Source organism: Perca fluviatilis, chromosome 24 (assembly GCF_010015445.1).
Source record: "Perca fluviatilis chromosome 24, GENO_Pfluv_1.0, whole genome shotgun sequence".
Lineage (NCBI taxonomy): Eukaryota > Metazoa > Chordata > Actinopteri > Perciformes > Percidae > Perca > Perca fluviatilis.
Window position 1 is genome coordinate 12,941,390 of NC_053135.1, and position 18,458 is coordinate 12,959,847.

An 18,458-nucleotide genomic window follows, 5' to 3' on the forward strand; every position below is an offset into this window, starting at 1 on the left:
CTTGATTTTTATTATTCTCACATATGTGCTGCATATAATGGACATTATTTTTATTAAAAATAACTTAGTGCAGTTTAGTGGTGGTTAAAAATTTCAAAAATGTTCTGCTCAATCTGTTGCTACTCAATTTTTTTCACCTTTCATTTATATTAGGCCACATATTTTATGGCTCAAAAATCTTGGATAAAAGTGCTTTGCTTACAGTAACAAAAATCAGCCTTGACTGCAGGGATGCCATCAAAGGCCTAGTCTGTGACCTCTGAGTGTGAGCTACATGTTGTAGTGGAAAAAGTACTCAGATCTTTTACAAAAAGTAAATACAGTGTAGAAATACAGTACACTGTCACAAGTAAAAGTCATGCATTCGGATTTGACTTGAGTAAAAAGCATACCTAAAGTATTAAAACTAAAAGTGCTTATTATGCAGAATGGCCCATTTCAGAATAATATGGATTATAATTATGTATGCACTTATGTGTAACCTTCATTTTAACCTTTGCGTTTTCTTCCCGTCAACCATGCACCTTTTGTCCTCCCGGGTCAAAAATGGCCCGGTCTGGTTTGCCTGTTTATAAAGCATCCAGTATAAATGATCACCCAATTATGTGTTAAACATTCTTAGCCAATTTCATCACAACTCATTACCACCAGATTTACATTTCTTGGTGGAATTCATGGTCAATAAAGCTCATTTATGTGAAACTATACCACATTTTTGAGTAAAAAAAAGCAGAAATTATTAATTATTTTGAGTATAGTTAATATTACATGACTAAATGTTGATTGACAATCACAGAGAGGTATGTGAAAGTTTGGTCAGGATACTGTTTTGAAATCATTCCATTATTTTTAATGGCAGCACATAATCACACCTTTTGCCCTCCTGGGTCAAAATTGACCTGGTTTGGTTTGCCTGTTTATAAAACATAAAGTATAAATTATCACCCAAATCTGTGTTAACCTTCTAGCCAACTTCATTAAAACTAATTTACACTCATTTATGGTCAATAAACATCATTTACATTTATTCTACCTCTCATTTTTGAGTAAAATAAGCATAAATAAGTCATTTTGGATTATAACAGACTGGTATATGCCAAATGCAAAAATATCCCCAGGTCAAAATTTGATGCAATTTTATTCACAAATATCAGAGCAAACAAAGAGCAAAACAATTTAATTATCATAGAACAGTTTACATTTATTTCCTAAAGTTTCAACACTTCAAAATTTCATAACTGTTTCAATTCATTTGGATAATGAATTCAAAAACACAGAAAAACAGTGTGTTCTTGTTTGTGCGTGCGGGTGTGTCTGTGTGAATGTGACTTAATTTGCATGAGGTGGTGATGGCGTGTTTTTTGCAAATGTTTGCATGGCATTTTTGGCACCTGATGCCCTGACAAGAGCAATCATCGGCACCTTTTCCTTATGGCTGGTTGGTCAGGAAGAGCAGCTGGGCCAGTACGTGCTGCTGCAGAGGTAGAGGGTGCATCCTTCTGGACATCCACAACCAAGCTGGCAGAGGCTAGTGTGCGGGGAAGAACCTGGCGTCTTTTGATGAGAGGTGTCACCAGTTCTCTCCCTAGCTCCTCAAGGAACAGCTTCCTCCCGTGGCACTTCCCTTGATGGTATGCTGGGTTGATCTCAGTCCACAGTACAAATGAATTGTAGGCGGACACGTCCAGTATCTTACAGAAGATCACCAGGGACCAACGGGCTGTCTTTCTCTTGCATGTGTACAAACTCGTAAGCTGCAACAAAAGAAACAAACAATAAATCATTCAAAATTGACACTATCCATGAATGACGATAAATATTGAATGAAAAAGGTGTAATACTGTACCTTGTCGAGGTTGTCCACTCCCCCTTTGTTGATGTTGTAGTCCACAATGATTTGGGGCTTTTTGTCTTCCCTGGTGCTGACAGCAGCATCCCGATGAAGCGTGCTCATTAGAAGCAATTTTTTTTTTCTTTTTGGGACAATAGGACACAAGAGTATGTGTCTCAGAGAACACAAACTTCGAAGAATATCTGGCCCTGTCTTTTGTTGCAATCAGTGCAGGTGGAAGCTCAAGTTTGTTCTTCCTTACTGTTAGCACCATGAATAGCTTTCTTTTGAGCAGCTCCTGGCCAAGTGCATATGATGTGAAGAAATTATCACATGTGATGGTTTGTCCCCGGAGACCTTCTGCCATGTCAAGAACCACACGCTTGCCCTGTTGTTTTTCTGGCTGTCCATCTGACTGTACAACATGCATGTTGTAAGCATAGCTGGTCCTGGCATCGCATGCTACCCAGATCTTCATGCCATACTTGCCAGGTTTACTCGGCATGTACCGCTTGAAGGCACAGCGACCTCTGAAGGGGACCAGGCGCTCATCCACAGTCACATCAACTCCTGGATTGTACATAAGCTGCAGGCGATACACCCACTTGTCACAGATGTCATGGAGAGCAGCAAGTTTGTTGCTCTTCTTCAGATTCCACCTTGTCTCTCTCCTCCTCAACAGGATTCCAAATTAAATCCAGAGCCTCTGACACAGTATATACATATATATATATATATATATATATATATATATATATATATATATATATATATAAACCCATATTTATGATGTAGAAACTTTGAAAACATTTCTAAAACACAAACACAAAGGTTAAAGGGGAAATATGTAATACTGGCAGCTAACATTTAAAATAGTTACTCCAGTCCAAATTCAAAATACTGGAGAGAGTCATCTCCCCCGGCCCCTCCTCCCTACACGCGAAGTTCAGGTTCAACTTGGTTGAGAATGCAGCATCCCACAATGTTGCTAGACGCTAGTCTCACGTAGCCAGACATCACTCCACAGCGCAGCAGTAGCTAACATTACATGCTAGCTATGTTGACAGTCATAAAAGCCTGTGCTCACGCGGAGCTCTGTACCCGATTGACAGCCACCCTATCTTGGCTTAAAACTACTGCAACAACCGCTAAAACATGACCTCGCCATCCTCTCTTCCTGACTGACAGACACACTTTCTCAGCTTTTAATTACGGCAACAACCGCTAAAAATACCATAACCTTGCCGCCCTCTCCACCTGACTGACAGACACACATTCTCGGCTTAAAATTACGGCAACAACCGCTAAAAAAAACCTTGAAAAACTCCTCTCTACCCGACTGACAGACACGCTTTCTTGGCTTAAAATTACCCACCATTTGTTGGCTATGGCCGCTGAACAGGCTACACAGTTGTTTTTCGAAAGTTAAATTGCATTTTTCCATTATGAGGAAGTCAAACTTGCAATTTCTGTCATATAGGTCTGTTGTGGTTGTAAACAGCCGTGGCCCGCTTGCTGGTCCTCCGGTAACGTTAGCACGTGTTAGCATGTATGGCGCCGTTAGCCAGGAACAGTCAGGATCACTTCACTGGCTGTGTCTCAATTGTTTTTGCGAGTAACTAACTTGAGTACTCTATATAATTCAATGTGAGTACACAAATGTTAATATGACATAAAATGCCCGTCCCTAGTAGCCGTGATAAATTAGCCTAAAGCTTAATGCTTACCTGTTCAGGAGGAAATTAGCCAACTCTGCGTCCTTTTGGTCTCCAAGCTGTCTCTTTCAAATACATCTCTAATATTTACCCGCATTTTATTACATCTCTGGTTATGCAACTGTTTAGAAACATGCCAAGGTTCTAGAGGTTGGGTAGAACCTATCTCAGTTGATCCTGTTAGTTTGTTTGCTGCTTCCATGGCTGTAGCGCGCTAGGTTTGCGTTTTTACAGGTATGTCTGGCAACCCGGCCGGGCTTTCAAAATGGGCAGTTGATAATAACACACAGGCTTTGACGGAAATTTCAAAGGAGAAAATACTGGCTTTAGCATTGTTGTCAGAAAAGATAGTATTTCAACTTAGCATGTTTCCTAGGGTGACCAGATTTCCCGGAACTAAAACCTGGACACTTTGCACGGACACGCTTTTTAACGTTGTTTATTTCCTATTAATATGTTTATGTTAGGTACCCTGCTACATCCTGTGACACCCTGCAGTGCCCTGCTATGCCATGAACTACTACAACTACTATTTCCAGTCACTGATCCATTATCTTTATTGTGACTATTATTGCCACTGTTCATCACACCCCCAACCGGAATCGTCAGACACCGCCTACCAAGAGCCTGGGTCTGTCCCAGGTTTCTTCCTGAGAGGAAGTTTTTCCTCGCCACTGTCGCACTGAATGTTTGCTCTTGGGGGAATTACTGGAATTGTTGGGTCTTTGTAAATTATAGAGTGTGGTCTAGACCTACTCTATCTGTAAAGTGTCTTGAGATAACTCTTGTTATGAATTGATACTATAAATAAAATTGAATTGAATTGAATGTATGCACCATACACCAAGGTAAATTTGTTGTAAGTGTTACTTACTTGGAAATAAATCCTTTTCTGATTCCGATTCTTTTAATTCTCAAAATTCTACTCAAATACAGTACTTGAGTATGTAATACTGTCTACATGGGATTTTAACTTTTTCAATGCTACACTGAAAAAAAGGAACTGCACTGCACAATTATGAAGTATCAAATTGTCCAGTAAGTTAACCAAGACTATTTTGCAGAGGCACCATTACTGCGTCCGGAACTTAGCACCACCCAAGACTACTGTGATTGGTTTAATGGAATGAAAACACACCATACTCCACAGCGCTGTGGAGATAGACAGATGTCTGACAATGTGAGAGGAAATGTTCTGCAACTCATGCAACTCATTCCATGTGCTGGTTGCATGAAAAATATATATGAAAATATAATTGTTTTTGTTTTTGTTTTTCTGTTTTATTTTGTTGTATTCTATTTTTGCAGGGTAATGTAAACTAGATCCTGTGCTACATAGTCTGATACGGTAGATGGAGGTATGCAACTAAATGTGGTATTGCAATACGCCAAAACACACGAAGAACAGTCTGGCTAATCAGAGTTTGAGACGTCATATTTATGTCAAATTTGCGTTTCCTAGGATGGTGAAGGCATGACCCGCCTTACACTTCCTCTGATTGGCTAGTACTCATTGCCTTCGTTGGTTGGATTGGTTAGATTTCGTTAAAAGAAGTGTAATTGGTTAGGGTTAGGGTACGAATGTCAGGGTAAGCCAATCAGAGGTAGGGTAAGGCAGAGTAGGGCGGGACATTCCTTCGCCATTCTGGGAAGAAAATGTTCGCCTCCTGTTTATGGTATTGGTTTATGCATCTCAGCTCAGCTAGCGCAGGTCTGCCAGTTTCAACCAGCACATTTATGGTTTAATACTTTTAATGAACAACAGCAAATAAAAAGTAAGTGCTATGACGAATCTCGCATATGTTTCGACTAACGTTACGTAACAGTTTGGCAACTTAGCTTCCCATATTTCTTAAGCTAACATTGACGTTACTTCGCTAACAAACCATTTAACCTAACCTGCCAACATTTATGATGGCGCCTGAAGTGAAATGAAGCTTTTGCTAATACATTTTGGACTGAGTGGAAAGTCATCTGCTTAACGTAACTTAACATTCAAGTCACAGTATTGCTGCAGCTGTGAAGCTAGTTGTAGGCTGTTAATGTGTTGTGTGTGGTGGTTATAAGGATTGGGTTTAAAAAAAAATCTATTTTCCGATTTAAATCTATTTTCATTTTAATGATCCCAAATCGATTCCTAAAATCCAAGAATCGATCTTTGTATGTCTCTCTGTTTGTCTGTGTCACATAATAACTTTATTTGTATGGCATTTTCAAAACCAAGTTACAAGGGGATTAAATAAACCTCCAAAGTTGGGCTACATTTTGGTGAGGGAAAAACTGGCATGGGCATTTTCAAAGGGGTCCCTCTGTCACCTCAATGTGTATATGAATGAAATATCACTCAATACTCACTGACTGTAGAGCTGCACTTTATTGTGTGTTCATGTTAAATAAAAATTACATTAATGTAACTGCTTCGGGGTCAGTTCTTAATGTAAACATTGATACTTTTAAGAATGCAGCAGGTTAGAGGGAACAATGTACAATTGTAAATTCTCTTTCATATTCAAGCTACTTTTATTATTTTTTATTATAACTGAAATGTTCCTAACCTAATAGATATTGAAATGGGAATAAAATCGGTTTGGGACTTTGTGAATCGCAATCAAATCGATTTGGAAAAATCATTGACGATACCCAGCCCTGTTCGTTATTATAAATTATTCCGACAACAACAAATACCTGCTATGCGAGCTACACAGTAACGTTAACAGCATATTCTTCTTCATCCCTGTTTCATTGAGACACCCATCGTATTGTTTGAATTTACTGAACCACCTCATTCTCTGATATAGTTTTCTTACTGACTTTATAATTTGCCGATGAAGAAATGATGTTTAAACGTGTTATGTTTCGCTTCCAGGTATCCGTTATGGCTTCTCGAGCAGGTCCGAGGGCAGCAGGCACAGATGGTAGTGACTTTCAGCACCGGGAGCGGGTTGCCGCCCACTACCAGATGAGGTCGGTTCTTTAACCATTTAAGTAACTGAGTGTTATCTGTCAGAGGTCTATGGATCCTAACTACCTCTTATAGCCGGGACACACTTAGCCGATTATCGCCCGTTAGACAGTCTGGCGAGGTCAGTGACTCAAATCTGTTCGTTGTGTCCCGTGCCGTCGTCAGTCTGGGGGGCTGTCGGCGTTCATTTTGGCCGACCTGACATGTTCGGTCGCCGGCAGGGCAGTCGGGACTCACCCGGAAATGGGGAGCGGAATGAGGTGACTAGAGTCTCTCAAAATCTGACGAAAATCTTTTAAACTGACCTTTGTTGAGCTGAAATGAAGACAGATTCAGCAACTGCACGGCCTATTTCTCACTTAAAATGTTTTCAGAAACATGTTTCAGTGAACTATTTTAGTACAATATGAGATCGTATTCTGAACAGCCGCCATGACGGTCTGGCTTTATATTTCCGGAGAAAACAACGGTTATAAAAGCCCGTGCTCTCGCGGAGCTCTGTACCCGGCTGATAGTCACCTTTTATTGACTAACCGTAACAACAGCGGGCGCTAAAAAGGCTTTGTGCCCAGGGCACAGTCACTGTATGTCGGCTACGCCCGCTGAACAGAAGCGGGGGAATAGTTTTGGCAGGTGGGTGATTGTTGGTACTACTACTTCCAGTACGTTATACAGCTTGTCTATCACGCATAAGTCAGTACATTACACATTATGGTTGCATGACAGTTTGTAAGAAAGTGGGAATCATCTTACTGTCCAACATATGATAACCTTGAAGCTGTCGATGGTAACGTTAGCCACAATAATATAACATAACAACAGTACAAACATTGCAAAGCGACCTGTAGAGAACACTGTGTCCCAATCTAACAACTCAGACTACGGGCTGTTTTGTTTCCATTACGAGGAAGTCAAACTTGCGGTTTCTGGCATATGTCATGGATCCTACGTTAGCAGTTAGCGTGTATTAGCATGGCGGCGTTAGCACCAGTCAGATTCCCTTCACCGGCTGTGTCAAAAAAAATGTTGCGAGTAACTAACACGAGCACTCTATGTAATTTATGGCCAGCACATGAATGTTGAAATGACTATCCCTACGTTAGCCTTGATATAAGTGATGAAATTCAACGCAAACCTGTTTAGGAGGTCATTAGTCAACTCTGTGTCCTTTTAAAGCTCTAAGCTGTCTCCATCTTTTAAATGCATCTCTAATATTGTATTTACTGTGGTTATGCAGCCATAGAAAGATTGCAAGTTTTTATTTTTTTATTTTTAGTGCAGGTAGAATGAATCTGAAGCGTGCTGGGTTTTCGTTTTACAGGTATATCTGGCAACCCGGCCCAGCTGTCAAAATAGGCAGTTGATATCAACACGCAGGCCAAAACACAAACAGACATTCTGTCACGGAACGGAAATTTCAAGGAAATACTGCATTTAGCATTGTTGTTAGAAAACATCTTCAACTCAGCATGTTTCCTTAATATCTGATGACACATTGTGTGATCAAATACAGTAAATGTATTACATGTTGCACCTTTAAGTTTAAGTTCCAATTCAAGAGTTTTACTAATTAGCTCTTGAGTGTAAACCATCCAGACAAGTGCTTAACATTATATTCACGAGCCAAAGTGCTGAAAGAATGTGCTGTTTCATTGCTCCGTTTGCCTGTTGTACTTAAACTAACTACTACTAAAAATTGTAATTAAAGTACTAAAATAAGATATTACTTAAAGGTGCCCTGCCACACGTATTTCATTACTTTGTGGTAATGTCTGAAGTTCTACCATGGACTCTGTAACATTTTTTGTGGAAAAAATTAGGGCTGCTCCCTCTTAGTCGTTTAGTTGACTAATCGGTCGTTTTGGTCTTAGTCAACTTAGATTTCTTTAGTCGATTAGTCATCTTTGATTCTTTTTTTCATGCTGAAGGACTTATTTCCAAGAAACGTACGAGCACATCTCTGGTAAACACAAGAATTAAAGTGGTGCTTTTGTGTGACTCTTTGTGGAGAAACTCAGATTTACAGATCTGTCGATTAAATCAACTAATCAATTAGTCGATACAATTGAATGAGTGTTAGTCGACTAAGATTTTCTTCAATCGAGCACAGCCCTAGAAAAAATGCCTTGGTTACCTTGTTTCAAGCCATTCTAGCGTGGTATAGAAAGCCTGCAGCTCGATTTCTGCCAGTTCTCATTAATATTCAACAAGCTAAGCTGTTTGAATCTGATTGGCTAACAGCTAGCCAATGAGAGCCTGGCTGTCAGAATCCTTTACCCAGCCCAACTGGGCAAGCTAATAAATAGTAATGAGCTCAGGCAACATGATGTCAGACTGACCAGCTTTTGTAATTGGCCTGATTTCTCCGCTTATTTCTTTTCAGTGGCTAGAGCTGACAGAGGAGGTAGCAGTTCATTTTCACATTCACAACATAACATAACACATATGGACCTAACATATTTCAAAAAATGCAAGTAAAAACGGTTTTGTATGGCAGGGCACCTTTAAAAAAAATCTGTTAGAATTTGATCCAGAGGATTTATCATCAATGCACTGATGAGTTCAATTAACTCTTAAAACGACTTGTTTTGTGTGTGACTGTACCCATCTGTCTCATTTGCACAGCGTTGCCCTGAAGTCTGAAATCCGTAAACTCAACATTGTTCATGTGCTGATTTGGGTGCTAATGGCAGCTCAGGTAATAGCAAACTTAAAAATGTTTTTTTATTTAAAACTAAAACGAGTATTTTGAGCTCGTTGTGACTCTTGTGTTGTCAATATTTTCTTAGGTGACAGTCAGCCAGCTGAGCCTGGTGTCGCACAAGGTTGTTGCCGCTCCGTACCAATGGGAGTACCCTTACCTCCTGAGCATAATTCCCTCTGTCTTCAGCTTCTTGGCGTTGCCCCGCAACAACATCAGCTACTTGGTCATCTCCATGATCAGTGCCGGCCTCTTCTGTGTGGCCCCGCTGATCTATGGCAGCATGGAAATGTTCCCCGTGGCACAGCAGCTGTATCGGCACGGCAAAGCCTACCGATTCATCTTTGGCTTCTCTGCCGTGACGGTTATGTACCTGGTGATCGTCATCGCTGTGCAGGTGCACGGCTGGCAGATCTACTATAGCAAGAAGCTGCTCGACCAGTGGTTCACCAGCACACAGGAGAAGAAAAAGAAATGAGAGCATGTTTAGCGCTGAGCCCGTGTGGACAAGAGGATCTCGGAGCTGAGGCGTTTGGAAACCAGACACAGAACTGGTGGATTAAGCCAGCCAAGACCAAGAGAAGAGACTCTCAAAACTATTGTGGTCCTTCATCATCGTTTTCTATATTTATATTTGACAGTAATAACGTCATTGTTCAATTGTTGGCAGAAAAATCATTCCCTGGATTGCTTGTGACTGCTGCCATCACTCAGTACATCAATCCTCCTGGCATTTAAAATAATAAACTGTACATGTTTACAGATGTTTGTTGTTTTTGAAAGATGATATATAGATCTTGAAATAAACCTACACATTTAAAATAAGGTGAGATAAACCTTTATTGATCTCCAGCAGGGACATTGTTATTGTATTGTGACCATTCAGATTAAAACAAACATTTACACATGTAGGAAAGTATACATTGTTAAAGAAAAACAAGTGTCATCACAATATATGTTAAATGTTTCATGTAATCTATCTACATTAATTTAACTTGATGTAGATTACTTCAAAATATGACATGTTGCATAAAATTTCTAAATTAAATGAACTACACATTTTCAAAATGCACACAAAATATGGACTATTAAAATATCCTCTGACTATTTCAGGTTGAAAATTCATGATAAAACATCACGCAATAAAATTTACAGTAGTGTGGTCTATGTGTACATTTTCTACACAAACTACAATATTAAGCCTTTGAAAAAATGCATATACATTTGTATACAAACACCTGACTCTATTTATAGACACCAAAATAGAATGCTTTAAAGAAAAAGATCTACATGTTAACTGTTCATGCATTTCCAAATACAATGATATGAAGCATAATATTCTTACATTCTAATAAAGAAAACCCATGATTAAATCCTCCATAATTATGGAACAACTTGTCATCAATTATCCCAAATCATTATCCAAAACACAACACATACAGATTTAAAGAGCACGCTTGCTCATTGTATGGCACTCTTAAAAGTATTGGCTTCATGCCTAAAGCAATAAAGGTTAATAAACTAAAAAATAGAAAACATATCTTTATTTCTCTGTGGGCATTACATAGTAATGAACCATTTGGCATGTTTCACTGAAACAACTAATATCTGCCTTGTTTGGCAAATAAATATGATAGATTGGACTGTCTGACTGACAGTGATTTTGAGCTTCACTTAAGCATGAAAATGTTTCCCTTTCAGGATCTGCCGCACCTAAAACAAACGAAAGAAATCATCACTCATTCTATCAAAACAGAACAGTAAAAGATAAAATAGAAGATTGGTCCGAATATTCTTTTTTATATCTTATTGTGTTACAAAATTTCTCATTAGAGTATGTTTTCAAATGCCTCACTCTTTAATATCTTCAAATATGTGATCTTTTGCCAACCACTTCCTCTGGGCAAAATGTAACCATACTTTTTAGCCATATTAAAGTATCAAACCACCTGTTGAACGGCACTAGGAAATGACATCTACGACTACTTCTACTTTAGTCTATATACACGACGTTCCACTTCCGGGATTGATCCGTTGCCAATGGAAATTCAGCTGGATTTCACTGATTTAGGCTGGATATCCGTTACCTTGGGCTTCATTTGGGTTGGCATTCTAAATTCCGGTGGTTTTCCGAGGACTATGATTAACTGCTCCTCAGATCTCTGCAGGGTAAATCCAGACAGCTAGCTAGACTATCTGTCCAATCTGAGTTTTCTGTTGCACGACTAAAACTACTTTTGAACGTACACGTTCCACCAAAACAAGTTCCTTCCCGAGGCTATTTTGCAGAGTCGCCGTTGCTCCGTATGGCACTTTTTCTCCCATCACGTAATGCTGTGTATACTAGCCAGACCCTCCTCCGCAGCACTGTGGAGGAAGGTCTGGCAATGCGAGACTACTTCTACTCTGTTCAAAAACAACCCCATCAAATTGCCCCCCCCCCACCCCACACACACTTTTTCAGTGCTTCCTACGCCCATGCATACACCCTACCTTTAAACCAACGGGTCCTTCAGGCGCCATTTGAGATGGCAGGTCATTTTCAAAGTTCCTGCTCCCCGGGTCTGCGCCTTTTCTCATCAGCAGCTTCACTGCTTCTACTTGAGTTTTATGATTTTGCAAAGCGCTGGCAATGTGCAGGGCTGTGTTTCCACTGAATGTCTGGAACGTACGGACACAGAATTGCACATTGTTACACACAGTTGCACACATTTTGTTTTACATTTAATTTCATTACAACACACCAACTTACCTTAACATTTACAACATACAGTGAAGATGGCTGGTCAAGGAAAATGTTCAACAGCTCCACATTTGCCTCCTCAGAAGCCATGTGAAGACATGTCCTTCCACTTTTTAGATCCTGCAGAAATGAAAAACAAACAAAAACAAAGTCATTTTCTCAAAGTTGGTTCTTAAAAAAGTGAACATTTATCGCTGGACCAAATGGCTTTTTAATCCTAAAAAAAGCAGGTGGGACTTTTAACATGTGTGCGTATACGGTAGAGTATTAGGGCAACACGTGAAAAAGATTTTCTGAGAAAAAGTTCTGAGCTTGACGTCAGAATTCTGAGAAGAGTCTGACTCTTTTCTCAGAATTCTGACTTTTTCTCAGAATTCTGACTCGTTCTAAACTCAGAACTCAAATACATGTTTTCACATGTGGTCCTAATCCTCTTCCGTAAGCATGTGTAGGACAAACTGTCACTGCTATATGTTTCAGTACCCTTGAGCAAGGACAACTGGAAATGTATTTCACCAAATCACAAAATAAAGGAAACACAAGCAGTGAAGTGTTTATATGGACCAAAGTCAAATTCTCTCCAGTAGTTTTAATAGTTACCTTTGTCCCACAGGAGGCACCCATGAGCAGCATAGTCTTAATACACTCAACATACTTCTGTGTCCTCTGCTCCAGCTCCTTTTCCATAAATGAACAAATCTTGTCCAGACTCCTCATGTCTTTAACAACAGCGTTGTGAGACAAGACTGCTGCATGTAGCGGCGTTAAACCTCAAGACAGAGAACAGTAATATTTCATCACAAAGACACTTTACATAAGCTTCATAAATACCAGGTTTTAAAGGTCCCATTACATGAAAATGTCACTTTATGAGGTTTTTTAACATTAATATGCGTTCCCCCAGCCTGCCTATGGTCCCCCAGTGGCTAGAAATGGTGATAGGTGTAAACCGAGCCCTGGGTATCCTGCTCTGCCTTTGAGAAAATGAAAGCTCAGATGGGCCGATCTGTAATCTTCTCCTTATGAGGTCATAAGGAGCAAGGTTACCTCCCCTTTCTCTGCTTTGCCCACCCAGAGAATTTGGCCCACCCATGAGAGAGAGAGAGACATCATGGCTTTCAAACGAGCAAAGTGGCATCTATCTCCTCCTCAATAGCTACAGACACAGAAATGGCACATACTAAGGAAAGCTCATTGTGGGACTGGCTCTAGTGGCTGTAATTCTGCACCAAGGCTGAATTTCGGGAAAGAGACTTCAGATACAGTATAACCCCCCAAAGGCCCCCCCCCGGCCTTTTAAAAAAACCAACAAACATAAGGAAAGAAAAAAAAAAAAACAGCTAAAAAAAAAAAAAAAATTAAACATATATTGGCTCCACTCCCCATAAGGGTCCTCCAGATGCTCTGCGGAAATAAGTGTGTATGAAAGATATCAAGATAGTTTAGAAAAATGCATTACAATTCGACAATTATATTAATTAATTAATTATTAATAATTAATTATATCTCAGGACACTTCCCAGATAGAGTAGCTCCAGAGACCCCACAATTCCCCCCAAGAGCAAGCAATACAAAGAACAACCTTGAATAAATTGTTATTACAAATGTCATACATAGGTGTGTGTGTAGACAAAAAAAAAAAAGGTATTGCCATCCTAATTTGTTGAGCGCACAGAGTTATAAAAGATAGAGCAAAGCTATGGGTTAAAGGCCAAGATTTTCTTTTCCCTCGTCACGTGATGAGTCAAAGGTCAAAGAAACATTGGTAAACTAACAACATTCTTGGTGTCTTAAAATCCCTAATATACAGTTACAATGTAGCATGTCAGGAACAGCTCTGCAAGATGGCTCAGTGGTTAGCAATGCTGCCTCACAGCAAGTCGACATGGCAAAGTCAGATCTCTGGTCTGGACCAGGCTCCTCGCAGGGCCTTTCTGTGTGGCGTTTGCATGTTCTCCATGTGTTTACATGGGTCTTCAGTTTCCTCCCACCATAAAGACATGCATTCTAGGTAATTAGGAGTTGAAAATTAGCCCTACTGGCTAACATTAGCACATTGATTAAGCATTTTTAATGCACTGGCCTTGAAGAACTGGTCTGATACTCTGGTCCATCTCGATCATTGGTCGAAAGATTGGATTCCAGGTTTGAATCCCATGTCAATGTCAGTCAATGTACATGTCAGTATCATTTTCGTAACTTAGGTATTTTTCTACCAGGACCCTATTTTCCCATGTTTTTGTTTCTAATGGGAACAACATTTGTTGATATTGGTCCAGTATTAAACAAGACAGCTTCAGTCTGCATTGGCGAAATAAGCAGCAATGTAACATTAATGAGCAATTGGGTACCTTGAATTTACGTCCACTAAAAGTGCTTGTTTAGCCACTGATACTGTATGCTCAGATTATTGTTCTAAGTGTCTGACAACATCAGGGTGCAACATTGACAGAAACAAAATAAAAATAAAACGCCAGTAAATCTCCACTGTATGACTAGCATAAAAATAGGCAACTTACCCCTTAAGCATTTAGTTTAGCGTAGCGCCATTTCAAACATAAACTACACTGGCTGTGCCACGTCATCCTCCTCAGCTCCACCCTCTCGTCAAAAATCATCACATCTGGATGCAAAAACCCAAGATGGCAACGCCCGTATCGCCAAACTCAAGGCTTCAAAGCGGCAGTTCACCATGGATGTATTAAAAATGTCATCAAAAACCTTAATCCACATTCCCCTGAACTATGAATGTAAGCAGCAAACCTACAAACCTACAGTCTATGGTTCAAACCCACATCCTAAAAACTCCTGAATAGGCATCTAACACTTTAAGCAATATCTCAAAAAATTAAGAAAATACTACCCAATGACAAAGAAACCTCAAAGAGTATGTTGTTGTTTATGTGCTTATTCTGCTTAGCCAGAATTAATGGCATCTTAATTTTAGGTAATAAAAATTCAACCAAACGTTAGGGGTTGTCAAAATTTAACTTAATTTGAGGTATTCCTATTGTGTTATAAATATTTATAAAACTAAACACATTTGAAATCCTGGAATGGATCTTGAAAGCCTTCACCAAGGGATTCAAAATGAATGATTCAGCAACATTTTATTGGGAGCTAAATTGATGTTGATTCAGTGACATTTGCACATGACTTTGTGTTGATGCATTACAGTTCATTCTTACCTGAAGACTGGAAAAATGGCCTTTCTCAGCACACACGTGTAAAGGAGATCGCCCCCAGATGTCTCGAGTGTTGATTTGTGCTCCTTGTGCCAGCAGATCGTGAACTATGAGCTGCTGGTTAGTGGCAGCTGCTATCTGAAGAGCTGTCTGTGTGCAAAGTTGGGTTAGGTTTATAGTTTTATTTTTATTTTTTTAGATGTGTACTATTAATTGAGATGAACATACAACCTTGTTAAGTGTTTGTACCTGCCCATTGTGTTCCTTCGTGTCCAGAGAGCCACATTGAGCCATTTTTGTAGCAAGCACATAAGCCAGAGCCCGTCTACCTTGTGCCACTGCTATGTGAAGACAACTGGAAATTGGAAAAGAAAATGGACAATTACAGTGTATATCCACTAGGGGTGGGTGGGAGAAAAAAAATCAAAAATCGTCTGTATCGTGTATCGTATTTGTGGCGATTTTAGAATCGAATCTTTTCCCTAGAATCGTGATTTTTTTTCTTCTTTTTTTTAAACCAATGACTGACCTAAATATGTCATATGTCATTATTATCCATTACTTTTAGCCATCTATTTCAGCTGGCGACTTTCTTCATTAATACATACGTGTCACCATCCGCATCTTGCATGTTCAGCAGCTCAGGAGAAACTCTTTCAATCCTCTGTGCCTCTCGCTGTACTTGCCAGTGAAATAAAGTCATTTTTACTTCAGCAGTCGGAGCCACTTGTCCCTGCAGAGGCGGATTTTGCAGATGTTCTTGTGGGGCAATGTGACCATTTTCAGGAGGAGCATGGGGGACATTATACGTAATATTGGAGTTAACCGATCCTGAAGGGCCCAACAGGTGAGGACTCAGGTCATTGGGAAAAGCTTCGAATTTTGTACATTTAAATGTATGCACCAAGTTGTTGTCGTCCTGTGAGCAGTTCAGTTTCTAAAAACAAAAAACGAATTTCCAAGCTGTTATTAAATCCTGAGTAATTTTATATGCAAGCATGTGAATGTATTTTGCCGTCTATTTTTGTAACAAACCAACATTTGGCGCAGCCTGTAAATGATTTGCATACTAAGAACTTGTACTTTGCTTTCTGTTACATCAGTGAAGTGGAGGAATGCTCAACTTCTTCCTCGTACTAGAGATGTTTCACCTCATAAACAAAACTAAATAGGCAAAAACATTAATGAAGAAATGTTATATATAATATATAACAGATAAAACATGAATAATGAAGTTGATTGCATTTTCTGGGGAAACCAAACTCTACAATAAAACGTAAAGTCTTAAACTTATCTTAAACTTGTCTTATCATGTTCATGTGCTTGTAGAAATACCTGTTCTGTGACTTACCTTGCGTCTCATCATGAGCAGTTCTTTCACAGTCTTCTTGTGCACAGCGTGTACGTATTCTGGTGGCCTGGGATCAGTGATAAGAAAGCCTGAGGGGGGGAAAAAAATCATCATGAGTGGACATCATACATACATTGGAAGAAGTATTCACATCCTTTACTAAAGTGAAAATACCAACTCAATACCAATACGCTGTAAAAGTATTCCATTAGTAGTAAAAGTCCTGCATTCAAAATTGTACTTTGGTAGGATGAGGGGCCCAATTTGAAAACATTTGTACCCCTGTCCATAATTACTAAAGGCTGCCCTGCACACAATGTTGGTTATGTTAAAGTCGTGTTGAAGTTTTCGCCTAATGTCAATAGTGTGCTAATTCAACACACAACCATTCGTACGTGGACTTCCTCATTCCCCCTGTGTCTTGCAAACAATACAAGTGGAATCAAATGTTCAGGAACAAGAAGATTACAGAGCATGTGTGTGGTTTTAATTTCATACTTCACAAAGCGTATTATGCAATTACCATAATCATAAAAAAAAAAACTGACCGTTATTGTTCTGTTTGAAGTTGGTCAACATTTGCAGACTCTCGCTTCCCCTGGTGTCGTTCCCTCTTGAATCCAACATGTTTAAGGAGGTCATTTATTAACACACCGCTCCACTTCTTTCAGACACCTGAAATGTAGCATCAGAGTGGCTGTCAACACAGTGTCATCAAGTGTCAAAGACACTGTGCGATAATAAAATGACTAACTCACCTGTCTTCAAGAAATTCAAAGCAAATGCCAAACAAAACACCCCCACACACACCTTGCTCAACTTCCTGGTTGACAGGTTACTAAATAGTGTCATGTCATTTTCAACAGAAAGGTTTCACTACTAAAAAGTGAAACCTGGAACTAATCCTAGTCGGTGAATTTACACTTTATCACTTTTTAAATTGCAGATAGTTTCCATTAAATTCCCAGCTGATTTAAAGACTAACTGGTCTCCAATCTTTTAAGGAAAAACGAGTAAAGAATTTGTTCATAATAAAAAGACGAATAAAAGATCCAGTCAGTTTGAAGTCCACCACTCGAACTTAGAAACAAGGTATTGGGGGGGTCAGTTAATATGCAAATGAGCTTAAAGTGCTGCATTCATAAGCAAAACAACTGTGCAATACAGCCTTTATAAGTTAATCAGTAACTCAACAGCAGAGCAAACGTGAAATACTCATATAAGAAAGAACAGTTTTATGTTATTAAACAACTATTTTCTGTTACTTATCCATATAGCAGCAGACTAAAAACTTAAGAACTGTTTTCTTAAGTTATTTTCTTAAGTGTTAACCTGTACTATCTTTGTATTTATGAGTGAAATTTTGTTTACAAATACACAGATAGATAGATAGATATATAGATAGATAGATATATAGATAGATACATTAGCTAGCTAGCTAGATAGATAGATAGATAGATAGATAGATAGATAGATAGATAGATAGATAGATAGATAGATAGATAGATGCTTTATTCATCCCGAGAGAAATCCACTAGCTTAGACAACCATAACACAACAAACACACATACACACATATATCTCACATACATAAACATCACTCACAGAAATTTAAAGAGTTATAAAAATCACTCACAGAAATTTAAAGTTAGAAAAATCACTCACAGAAATTTAAAGAGTTAAAGGTGCTATGGTAGACCGTGTGCAATGGTGGTAGTGCAAAAGAGAACAGTGCAGGGACTAAACAGTGCAATAGCTTATTATTAAATATTAACTATGACTATGAAAAGACAAGAATGTAAACATAATAGAATTAGAATTGCTTAACAAACAAGAAAAGAAAAAAATATACATTAGGAACAATATATAACAGGGAATAAGTTATAAGATGTAGATGGAAGTAAGGTTGTGGGGGGGAATAAATCAATCAATAGTTGTACACACCTGTAAAGGACTGTCAGGTCAAGCAG

General features: G+C 39.0%; 3 protein-coding genes across 3 annotated transcripts; 1 reads left to right on the plus strand and 2 right to left on the minus strand.

Moving 5' to 3' along the window:
* Nucleotides 1-5,172: 5,172 nt before the first annotated feature.
* Nucleotides 5,173-9,971, plus strand: jagn1b (jagunal homolog 1b). Its single transcript, XM_039793134.1, has 4 exons — nucleotides 5,173-5,321; nucleotides 6,413-6,510; nucleotides 9,134-9,206; nucleotides 9,298-9,971. Exons 2-4 carry the CDS (start codon nucleotides 6,422-6,424, stop codon nucleotides 9,685-9,687), a joined length of 552 nt encoding a protein of 183 aa, XP_039649068.1. The 5' UTR covers nucleotides 5,173-5,321; nucleotides 6,413-6,421; the 3' UTR covers nucleotides 9,688-9,971.
* Nucleotides 9,972-10,031: 60 nt separating this feature from the next.
* On the minus strand, nucleotides 10,032-12,826 carry LOC120554312 (NF-kappa-B inhibitor zeta-like). The gene is made up of 4 exons (XM_039793135.1): nucleotides 12,553-12,826; nucleotides 11,962-12,072; nucleotides 11,703-11,870; nucleotides 10,032-10,922 (listed from the first exon to the last, which is right to left on the minus strand). Exons 1-4 carry the CDS (start codon nucleotides 12,667-12,669, stop codon nucleotides 10,884-10,886), a joined length of 435 nt encoding a protein of 144 aa, XP_039649069.1. The 5' UTR covers nucleotides 12,670-12,826; the 3' UTR covers nucleotides 10,032-10,883.
* LOC120554795 (NF-kappa-B inhibitor zeta-like) lies at nucleotides 12,717-18,174 on the minus strand. The gene is made up of 8 exons (XM_039793818.1): nucleotides 18,154-18,174; nucleotides 17,037-17,163; nucleotides 16,489-16,577; nucleotides 15,746-16,074; nucleotides 15,387-15,492; nucleotides 15,141-15,287; nucleotides 13,327-13,356; nucleotides 12,717-12,722 (listed from the first exon to the last, which is right to left on the minus strand). Exons 2-8 carry the CDS (start codon nucleotides 17,128-17,130, stop codon nucleotides 12,717-12,719), a joined length of 801 nt encoding a protein of 266 aa, XP_039649752.1. The 5' UTR covers nucleotides 17,131-17,163; nucleotides 18,154-18,174.
* Nucleotides 18,175-18,458: the final 284 nt, after the last annotated feature.

Coding starts and splice junctions, on each gene's coding strand:
- LOC120554312 (XM_039793135.1), bottom strand. CDS start 12,669: ATGAGGAGTCTGGACAAGATTTGTTCATTTATGGAAAAGGAGCTGGAG. Junction 12,073..12,552: donor GTGCCTCCTGTGGGACAAAG/GTAACTATTAAA, acceptor TCATTTCTGCAG/GATCTAAAAAGTGGAAGGAC. Junction 11,871..11,961: donor TGTATGTTGTAAATGTTAAG/GTAAGTTGGTGT, acceptor CGTACGTTCCAG/ACATTCAGTGGAAACACAGC.
- jagn1b (XM_039793134.1), top strand. CDS start 6,422: ATGGCTTCTCGAGCAGGTCCGAGGGCAGCAGGCACAGATGGTAGTGAC. Junction 6,511..9,133: donor GCCGCCCACTACCAGATGAG/GTCGGTTCTTTA, acceptor TCATTTGCACAG/CGTTGCCCTGAAGTCTGAAA. Junction 9,207..9,297: donor GGGTGCTAATGGCAGCTCAG/GTAATAGCAAAC, acceptor ATATTTTCTTAG/GTGACAGTCAGCCAGCTGAG.
- LOC120554795 (XM_039793818.1), bottom strand. CDS start 17,130: ATGACCTCCTTAAACATGTTGGATTCAAGAGGGAACGACACCAGGGGA. Junction 15,288..15,386: donor CGAAGGAACACAATGGGCAG/GTACAAACACTT, acceptor CTTTGCACACAG/ACAGCTCTTCAGATAGCAGC. Junction 13,357..15,140: donor GCCATTTTTCCAGTCTTCAG/GTAAGAATGAAC, acceptor TTATTTCCGCAG/AGCATCTGGAGGACCCTTAT.